The following is a 10,502-nucleotide window of genomic DNA, read 5'->3' as shown; positions in this document are numbered from 1 at the left end:
CCAGCGACCGGGGCTGCCAGTTGCTGCCTGTTTCCGTGACGCGCTTCCTTCCTGCGTCTCGAGTCACGTCACGAGACGGTGCTACAGTCGGACCGAAAGCAGGAAGATTCGGGGTCGGCTCGGGCTGTTCGCTGCTCCGCATTTCAACTCAGGTGAGGCCGTCCCCCGCTCTTCTTATTCTCCACGCATGCCTTTGTTAATGTGGCGGGGATCAGTCGGTCCGGAAAGCGGTCGTTGGTCGACGCACCAGGCGAGGGGGTCGGGCTGCACGGAAAATGGAACGCAGCGGGAATTGCGGGCCTTTAACATGAGTATGGGGATCCCGGGCGGCTCCTGCCCTAGGCCCGCCGAAGGCGGGGGTCCCGGGCCCCGAGCCCCGGGAATCTGCCGCGCTGCCCCGCTGAAGGTGGGGTCCCGGTAGCCCCCCAAACCGGCTCGACAGATCCGTGACGTCACCGGGCAAGGAAGCGGACGCACCGCGATCTGTAAGCGAGCCGGGCTGTGCCTGGAGCCGCTCATTAAAAGAGAGGTGACCTGACAATTGCGGGAAATTGTTTAGATGGAGACCACGAGGTAGATAAAGAGGTTATTCCTGCTTGTTTGAAACAAAATGTAAACAATTTGAGGCTTAAGATGCTGAAGTTTGTGAGATTTTATCGCGTTTCATGGAAGCATTTAGGCTTGAGAAGATATGAATAATAACGAGCGAGAGCAGCTTGAGTTTACATTATACGCCTATTGAAATGTGTAGCAAAGGTATAACCTTAATCTTTATTTGTTTCTCTTGGTTAAAGGATTCAATCACTCGTGAAAATAGTGTATGCTTAGTTGTAGCTCGATTTTGAATCTCCCTTGATATTGAGGTCATATTAGGTAAAAGTATTGATCATATTTCTTTTAGTAGGTAAGACAGATTGTGTTGTCACAAATCTGTGGCAAATCTACATGTACACTGTAATGCAAAATATTTGGGGATTGTTTTAACTTTGGAAGGAGTAAGAGAATAAATTAGTACAGTTGTAGTTCTGCTAATACTGTGTTTTCCATTTGTGAGAAGTCTGCTTATCTTTTGATGTTTCTCAGTGCTGAAGATAAATAACAGTTCCATATGATGACTTGGCAAAACATAAGTGATGTCATCTGAAAATGTGCTTCTATAAATATCCATTCCACCTTCTGCCATCATCCAAAGAAAAGATCAGTTTGAGCTTGATGCAGCCTAATGGCAAGCTTTCATATTTAATTATTTTCCCCTGCAATCTTTGTCAAGCAATGATAATATTTTACTCGTGGGGTATGTCTTAACTGGGCTTAAGGGTATGACTGAATTGTTCTGAGGTAATAATAGCCTGAATCTTTCCCACTCCCAGCTCTGGTTTAACCATTCCAATCTAATGTTTTCAACATGAAATATTCCTTATGGTAATTTTTATGGATACTTATGTGTAGTATTTTTATATATGGAGTAGGATTCTATTCCATTGTGTCTGCTGCTGAGGGAAAAACTGCCTGTGTTTTTCCATACTGTGCTGTACTGATTCACTCAGTTGAAATAATTAAAAGTGTAATATTCATTGTTTTTGCTCTGTTACCTCACATTGGATTATTCCACACAGCATTGATTTGTTGTTGCACTGTTAGTCTTGGAGTCTTGCTGAATCCACCTGCTTGCCTGCACCCTGCTGTACCAGGAAACCTGATCCCACCCCCTGTCTACCATGATGCTAATCATTGTTGGTCAGTAAGCTTGTATCCTATAGAAATTTGTGGTTTTGGGGAGAGCTCTGCAGCCAAATGGGGAGACACCAGCTTCAATCACATACAATGGAGCTGTAGAATATGGTAGTTCTTTCCACACATTAGACCAGCCACTACTAGTCCCAGGCAATGCCAACACTTGTACCAGCTAGGATGCAGTCCTGATCCCCACATCTCACCAATGAATAGCTACACCATTTTCCCTAGTTTGCCCAACACCAGCACTCAAAGGGTAAAGTTCACTTCATTCTGAGCAGGGGGATGATATGATCATCCAGTGTAGGTCTGTAGTCTGGTGTAGCTTTCTCTTTTTTTTTAATTATGTAGTTCAGTCTAGTTTTTTGTACTGTGTTGTGGAACACCGTGGTCCTGAAAAAGTCTCATTTTTACTATGCACTGTACCAGCAGTTATGGTCGAAATGACAATAAAAGTTGACTTGACTTGACTTGATTACTTCATCACTGTGGGATTGCCTGCTGTGGGCAGGGTTTTGCACCGGCACAGCAGTGTACTCATTTCTGGGTGCTAAATTCTTAGTGCTAAATGAGATACAGTTGTAAATTCATTAAGAAGAGGGACGCCTCACGTCTTAATAAGCTGGTAAGGAAGGCGGGCTCTGTCGTGGGCAAATTACTGGAGAGTTTAACATCGGTAGCTGAGCGAAGGGCGCTGAGTAGGCTACGGTCAATTATGGATAACTCTGAACATCCTCTACATAGCACCATCCAGAGACAGAGAAGCAGTTTCAGCGACAGGTTACTATCGATGCAATGCTCCTCAGACAGGATGAAGAGGTCAATACTCCCCAATGCCATTAGGCTTTACAATTCTACCGCCAGGACTTAAGAACTTTTTAAAAACTATTATTAATGCTTTTTGAGATAGTGATTTAGATGCATATCATATTTTTTACTGAGTTAAGTATTGTATGTAATTAGTTTTGCTACAACAAGTGTATGGGACATTGGAAAAAAGTTGAATTTCCCCATGGGGATGAATAAAGTATCTATCTAACTATCTATCTAATTCCCTCGACAATACCTTTTATTTTTTTATCCCTCCCAATTGCTACAACTTTCTTTTTATACCTGAGATTTCCTTTGTTCCAAATCTAATAGCATGCTACCTCTTCTTTCAGTATGTCTTTGGGTTTCTAAGCCTTATTTACTGAAATATTTCTCTTAAACCACTGGACTTGCCTTTCAGGTCCAGTTTTGAACAAGCTACTGGTCATCTTCGGTATTCTCTTTTGTGGCCTTTAAGTAATGCCTGTAGGCAGTAATCAACACTAGTGTCATTGCTACATTTAAGTGGTTGTTTCTCATATTTTCTTTTTGCATCGAGAACTTGGTCCTTCTGGATATGCACGCAGAAGACATTACTAAGCAAGTAGGCTTTCATATACATACTCTAATCATAACAGTTTCAACCCCGGGTACTTGATTCCTTTGATTGCCTTTGTTCAATAACCCTGCTTGCCAAATTACACATTTTGCATGAGTCATAGCATTCTCCATTTTTAACAAGAGACAACAAAACCATCATGTTTGACTGATCTGAATCTCCCCAGTCATTTTGACAGAATAATTTGACCCAGCACCTGGTCCTAAATTAGGGTAACTACATGTGTTAGAGCTAGACTGACTATTGTGCCGTCTGCCTGTTTGAAAAGTGTATTTTGTCCATGTTTTTACAGAATTTAAACCACTTGTACAAATCCCATGCAAATTCTTGCCTATTTGCAAACTGCTATGGAATGATCTTTGGATTGAACCTGATAGATTGTAGATTGAGCTATTGTAAGCATAGAACTAGTGCTTTACTTTGTTTTCTATGCATTTAAACCATGAGAGCTCTTTGTGTACAAATGTATGAATTAGGAGTAGGAGCTGGCCACTTGATTCCCAAAAGTATGCACCAACATTCAAAATGATTGTAGATCATCTGACTGACCTCAAGTTTGCATTACTATTTACTCATGTAGCCTTTCACCACCTTGCTTATTACTGATTTTTCCAATGTGTCTCTGATGGAGAGTTCTGAAGACCCTGTCAGGTGATTTTTTTAAAAAATCGTCTCTATCTCACACCAGTGAACCTTCATTTTTAATTTGCAGTCCCTAGTTTCAGATTCTTTTACAAAAGGAGTCAACTCCATGTTCCCTTTGACAGTTTCCATTGGGATCTTCTATTTTTAATCAAGTTCCCTCTCACTCATCTAAACACCAGCAGGTGAAAAACTTGACCTGCTCAATCTTTCCAAATAAGAACACTTACCTGTTCCAGGTTTTAGTTTAGTAAGCTACTTAAAATTGCTTCCACTGCACTAATATTCATCCTTTAATAGGGAAACCATTACTGTACACAGAGCTTGAGTTGTGTTATCCTTTGCTTTTCTAACTGAAGTCTAACCTTTCTACTTTTGTGTTCACCTCCCTAATAACGATAGCATTCTGTTATATTTTTTAATTACTTGTTACACCTGCATACTAGCCATTTGGGAATTGAGCACTAGAACATCTGGATCCCATAGCAGCAAAGAACTCTTCCATCTCTCACAGTTTAGATTTTCTCCCTTGCAAAAATGGGCAACTTCACAGTTTCTCATTGTCCATTTGCTAGATCTTTGCCTACTTGTGTAATGTTTATAGCCTTCTATTGTCCTGTTCACAGCTTGCTTTCCTGGCTAATTTTGTGTCATGAATAAATTTAGCATCCATGCATTTGATGCCTTCATTTGGTTCTGGGATCCCTCCCCTTTGTGATTTTTATAAATGAATTTGATCTGGAAGTAGAGGGTAGGTTAGTAAGTTTGGGAGTGTTGTGAAGAATCTGGAGGGTTGTCACAGGCTACAGTGGATATCGATAGGATGCAGAATTGGGCTGTGAAGTGGCAGATGGAGTTCAACCCGGATAAGTGTGAAGTGGTTCATTTCAGTAGGTCAAATTTGAAGACAATATAATGGTAAGACTTATTGCAATGTGGAGGATCAGTGAGATCTTGGGGTCTGTGTCCATAGGACACTCAAAGCTGCTGCTCAGGTTGAGTTAACCTGTTAACTCAGGTTAACAGTGCTGTTAAGAAGGTGGATGGTGTGATGGTCGTCTTCAACCAAGTTCAAGGACCATGAGGTAATGTTAAATCTATATAAGATCTTAGTTAAACCCCACTTGGAGTACTGTGCTCAGTTCTGGTCACCTTACTACAGGAAGGATGTGGAAACTATAGACAGAGTGCAGAGGAAATTCACAAGGATGTTGCCTGAATTGGAGAGCATGTCTTGTGAGAATAGGTTGTGAACTTGGCCTTTTCTCCTTTGAGCGACAGAGGATGAGAGGTGATCTGATACAGGTATCCAAGATGAGAGGCATTGATCGTGTTGATAACCAGAGGCTTTTCCCCAGGGCTGAAATGGCTAACATGAGGGGGCATAGTTTTAAGGTGCTTGGAAGTAGTTATAGGGGGGATGTCAGAGGTAAGTTTTTCATACAGAGTGTGGGTGTGTGGAATGCATTGCCAGCAGTAGAGGCAGATACAATATGGTCTTTTAAGAGACTCTTGGATGGGTACATGCAGCTTAGAAAAACAGAGGGCTACGGTGTAGGGAAATTCTAGGCAGTTTCTAGAGAAGGTTACATGGTCGGCACAACATTGTGGGCTGAAGGGCCTGTAATGTGCTGTGATTTCTATGTTCATCCAAGTTCAATTATATAATGTAAAAAAATTATACCCTACCATCAGTCTTGTACAACACACAGAATGACCTGCTAACCTGATAAATCCCCATTATGTCTATTTCTGATTGATTGCCACCCAATTTTCTATGCACACCTGTGTTTAACTCCTACACTGAGTTTTTATTTTCAACAATAATCTTTATGACACCTCATCAGGTGGCATCTGGAAATCTAATTATTGTAGCTTCCTTGGTTCTCTTGCATACTCAATATGTTAGTTCTTCAAAGGACTTCCAATAAATTGGCCACAAACTGCTCTCTTTAATAACAACTTCTGCATTTAATCTTGTATCTTTGTCTCCTCATTTTATTTGTTATGGCAGAAATGGTTGGTTTCTGAATCCCCCTTTACTATTGCATTTATATTTTGGAAAATCTTCAGTTCCCATAGTTTTACAAAACTTTTTAAAAATTTCTTGTTTAAGGAATCACATTGTGATGATTTCCTTAATCTGTCTGTGGTTGTTCGGGATTGCGCAAATATTGGAAAAGTTTCCACTAATGAGTCGCGGATCCTTGCCAAATAGCCATTACTCATAGGAAAACTCTGAAACGTTCCTGGGGGAAATGGATGCCAAATGACGGCAGAATTAACCTAGTGAGTGTCCACATTGTACATTTCAATTGCAGTTTACTGAAATATAATCAGAAAAATACCTGGCTAATCCTCTGACATTCCAAAATCCTGGGATGAGAAGTTATTTCCCAACTGAGATCAGAAACCAAGGCTCATATTTTTTGGACTTCATTGTTCAAGCACACTAGCAAAAATTAAATATTCTTGTGCATATGTTGATACTGATAATTAACAAATTAATATGGTGTTTTTGTTAGGCAGATGATGAAATACTAGTTTGCCAAATATGTATTTGTGAATTTGCATCACTTTTCCCCAAGTAGCTAGCAGTTAAAAAATCAGAATGAAAGTGTGAAGAGTAGAGATTGTATAGATATGTAATGTCTGCATGGTATAGTAGATTTGGCAAAAGGCACAAGATATCTGTCGGCCTGCTCGCTGTAACCAAGCGCAATTGTGCACCACCTTGGGAAGGAGAAGACTAGGACTTCTTCAAACAGAAGTTTTAGCTAAAGCCTGTCTCCATAACAGCTTAGAGTTAGTCCTGACGAAGGGTCTTGGCCCAAAACATCGACTCTACTTCTTCCTATAGATGCTGCCTGGACTGCTGCGTTCTACCAGTATTTTGTGTGTGTTGCTTGAATTTCCAGCATCTGCAGATTTCCCCACGTTTGCCTCCATAACAGCTGTTTCCAATTGCAGTAATCTCTTCCCAAATTATTTATCAAAAGTAAACAGGATTTTCCTTTCAGTAAAAGTAAAAAGATAAGGCTTTTTAGAAGGCTGGTAAACTTTCATTGGATTGATTGTTGTTTGCTTGTGGATTTTCAAGCAATTAAGTGGTTGGCAAGCCATAGAAATTAGAGACCACTTTATTCACAAAGTTTATTAAAAATACTACATTTGTTATTGGATTGATTGCTAGTGGGGTGAGGAGGGGAGTTGAGTGGCAGGGTATGGAAATACTTGCATTCTTCCTGGAGATGATACATCAATATCTTTTAGAGTGTAGTTTATCACAGTGCATGTTTCAAATTATGAAATGTTATGGGTGATAATGAGTTATGCATGTACAGAACTCTGTGCATGGTTGATTGTAATGGCAAATCCTAGCACTTGTACAATATTCAAGATTATTGCAGTGTCATACTTTATTCCAGTTTGGTTAGATTAATGTTTTCTGTTTTGCTACTGACATTGTTCTGAAGATAAATAACAATTACATCCCTGTGTTTGTTCAAATTTCACATTAAGTGTACAAGAATCAAGAGCATGACCAATGATAAATATTGTAATAGTCTCTTGAATCAAGAAAACATTTACTGTTTTAGAAGCTGTTTCTTCAATATTTTAAAGTGTGTCTATGTATATATTTTTTATATAAATGAACAGTTTCTAAATATTTTAAATCTGAAGGTTGTCTGCTGAACTAAAGGATTTCTTTTCTCTTTAAGGCTTTTTTCCCATTTGAACAAACATGTCTTTGTATCCATCCTTAGAAGACCTTAAAGTAGACAAGGTGTTTCAGGTAAGTGCTAAAGGAAGTATTCAATATTTGTCTGTTTATGATTCTGTTGTTATGCATCAAAACAATCAATCAGGTGCAATATTATGTTTAGTTCAATTCCTTTCCTCCTATTTGAGTGGGCAATTTATAGCTGCTGTCCCAAAATCTGATCTGCAGAGTAGAATATAAATAACTCCATTCCTGTGCTAGAAAATAAATCTCAAGTTGTATATAGTATACATACTTGGATAATAAATTTAGTTTGAAATTTGGAGTTCTTTATTATTTGTTACTTCAGCTACTTTTCAGTCCTTCTCTGAATTTTGTTTCCTGTATCATGCCATCTTGAGTTTTGGAATTTAATTGGTTAAAGTGACATGGCATCATATGTCTGGCTGAATTCTGCACCTTGGCTCTTCCCAGGTTGAAGCTGATACTGCAATGATTTCAATCCTTCAATCATAAATTCTCCACAAATACAAGTAAACTCTTCTTGCTTGTGGATGAACATCTCCTTGGTTTCAAATGAATTATTTAAGTTTGTGGTCTAGTTTGCAATCTAGTTTGTCTCATGGTTAAGTTACCTTAGTATAAAAGATCCCCTGAATTTATTCAAGGATGTTTTGGTACCCATCAATTTATCATCCAACTCAAAGTGATTTAGTTATTGCACAAGTAATTCAGAGGCCTGCTCTAAAAATCCAAATGCGTGAATTTAAATCTCACCACAACATATGGGACAAACATTTGCTAATGCTAATCTCAGTAGGGATCTCCTTCAGAGTACTGGATTCTTCTTATTAATGTTCTTCATGAAGTTGTGTTCGATGTCCTGTTTTGCTTCTCCTCCACAGCCATTAGCAATGCGTTTAATTCCTAATGTAAAGGGTTTCTTATGTTACTGCATATGTTAATCAAAATTGCTTCTTTGTTAAGTAAAAGTAGGGATGCTTCTTTGTTATTGTAACTGGTGAGAGAGTGCTTTCTCTCGCAGCTTGTTTGGGTTATAATTACTGATAATGAGAATTGTATTCATTTGTTAACCAATTGGGATAAATGTTATTCTTTCTTGTGGGTCTGTGAGCTGTGGTTTCGCGGACTTTTGGGGGGTTGGAGAGGAGATAGTGAGGAAGGTGGACGGTGCTGGAGGTGCTCTGGTCTGGCCGAGGGTGGTCCCAGGCGCGCGGGTCGTGGAGGCCGGAGAAGATCAAATAGTGGACGGAAGACTTTGATGGTTGAGCTCCAACGATTGTGCACTAATTGACTGAACTCTGATAAGTTCTGGCACCTTTTCTTTCATATATATTGTATCGCTATTAATCACTTAGTTCTAGTAAGATTTATAAAGTGTATTCTGTAAACGTACATGGTGTGCGGTTTGAATTTGTGTGTGCAAGTTGTATTAGTGTGCATTTCACAGCATCCATGTATATGGGAGGTGTGGTTTGGCGGGTGGATGAATTTTCCCCTAGACATACACCAGCCGATTGCGTGAGCGTTACATTTGTGAGGTGCTCGTTCCGGATTGAATTTTCAGTAAACTCTGTAAATCGCACGTTCAGTAGTGCGGAGATGGATTGGGATAAGATTGTAAACTGGTGTGAGTTAGAGGGCGTACCGGTGAATTATGCGTGTGTGTTAAGCGCGTTTTGGAAGTTGCGTTAGTGCAGGGGGTTGAGTTTGGTCAAAGGTATGGGCCAGATAGAACTGGTGGCTAGAAGGTGCGGTAAAGAAGTGGAAGCTAGCTGGGTGTTGGTTCATATGAGTGCTGAAGTCATGACATTGGAACTGCCAGCGACGGTCAGCATCCTGAGGGATGCAGGGCCGTGGGGCCTCCACACCCTCCCGGAGGACGAAGGTGACACTGGAGGAGGAGCTAGATGTGACTCCAGGGGAGGTGCCAGTAACCAGTAAGTGGGGGGGGTCGGAGTTGGAAGGCTTGGCCAGGCCCCGCCCCCCCAGCTAGAGGGGAGGCCTCTGAGCTGGCAGCCGCCCTTAACTCCCTGGTGGGAGTGGCTGAGAGGCCATGGCCGAAGCTGGGGGTTTTCTCAGGAGCCACGCCTCTCCAGACGGGGAGGTGGACTATGATACCTGGATCGAAAACACATCCCTGTTGTTAGAGGCGTGGCCAGGCTCGGATGTGGAAAAGAGACAGCGATTGATGGGAAGTTTGAGGAGCGGGGCAGCTGGAGTAGTCTGGGAGCTGAAAGCTGAACAGCCCTCGGCTTCATTGGCGGAGTATTTAGCTTTGGAGGGAGCGTTTGGAATGTTAGGGAATCCCTGGGAGCTTTTAGCGGAGTTTCACCACATGGAGCAAGGGAGGGGGGAAAGCTCTCAGAATACTTAATTCCGCTGGAGAGAACGCTTACTGGGTTGCGGCGTCAGGGTAGTGAAGGTGGACGAAGTGGCGAGGGTGAGGATGAGTCAGATATTTAGTGGTTCCCTGGAGGAGGACAAGGTGGTGTGGAGTCTCCAACAGTCCTATAAAAAGACCCCCTCCATCATTTGGGCAGCTGATTAGAGAGGTGAGGGAGGAAGAGAGCACGTGGGCCGAAAAAGGGGCTCGGGCCACCGGGAGCGATCCTCAGCGGTACAGAAAGAGGTGGCTGGGTTGAGGACCGAGAAACCCAAGGGGTCCCAGGGGAGGAGGGAACCCCTGTTCGAGGGGATGGGCAGGGAGAGTACCCCCTTCGGGGGACGACCCGTGCAGTGGGCTGGGAGTGGTGGGCGTCCCGGGACAGGAGGGGCAGCGGGTAACGTGTGCTGTAACTGTGGGAAAGATGGGCATTTCCGGCAGGAATGTGAGCGGCCAGGGGGGTGTGCTATAGCTGTGGGGAAGAGGGACACTTTCGGTGGGATTGTGAGAGACAAGGCATCCCACAGAGGGTAAGCCCCCGGGCGACTAAGAAGGGAGAGGTGTCG

The 10,502-nt window shown here is 42.0% G+C and overlaps 1 protein-coding gene across 1 annotated transcript in view; it reads left to right on the top strand.

Moving 5' to 3' along the window:
- The window catches only part of sdcbp (syndecan binding protein (syntenin)), a 27,568-nt gene continuing 17,066 nt past the window's right edge, over positions 1-10,502 (top strand). Inside the window, exons 1-2 of the mRNA XM_073041920.1 lie at positions 1-152; positions 7,528-7,601. Of these exons, the coding sequence (XP_072898021.1) occupies positions 7,551-7,601 (51 nt within the window). The 5' untranslated portion in view covers positions 1-152; positions 7,528-7,550. The remainder of the gene's footprint in view (positions 153-7,527; positions 7,602-10,502) is intronic.

The sequence above is a fragment of the Hemitrygon akajei genome, chromosome 1, assembly GCF_048418815.1.
Source record: "Hemitrygon akajei chromosome 1, sHemAka1.3, whole genome shotgun sequence".
Classification (NCBI taxonomy): domain Eukaryota; kingdom Metazoa; phylum Chordata; class Chondrichthyes; order Myliobatiformes; family Dasyatidae; genus Hemitrygon; species Hemitrygon akajei.
This window is presented reverse-complemented; position numbering and strand designations above follow the sequence as displayed.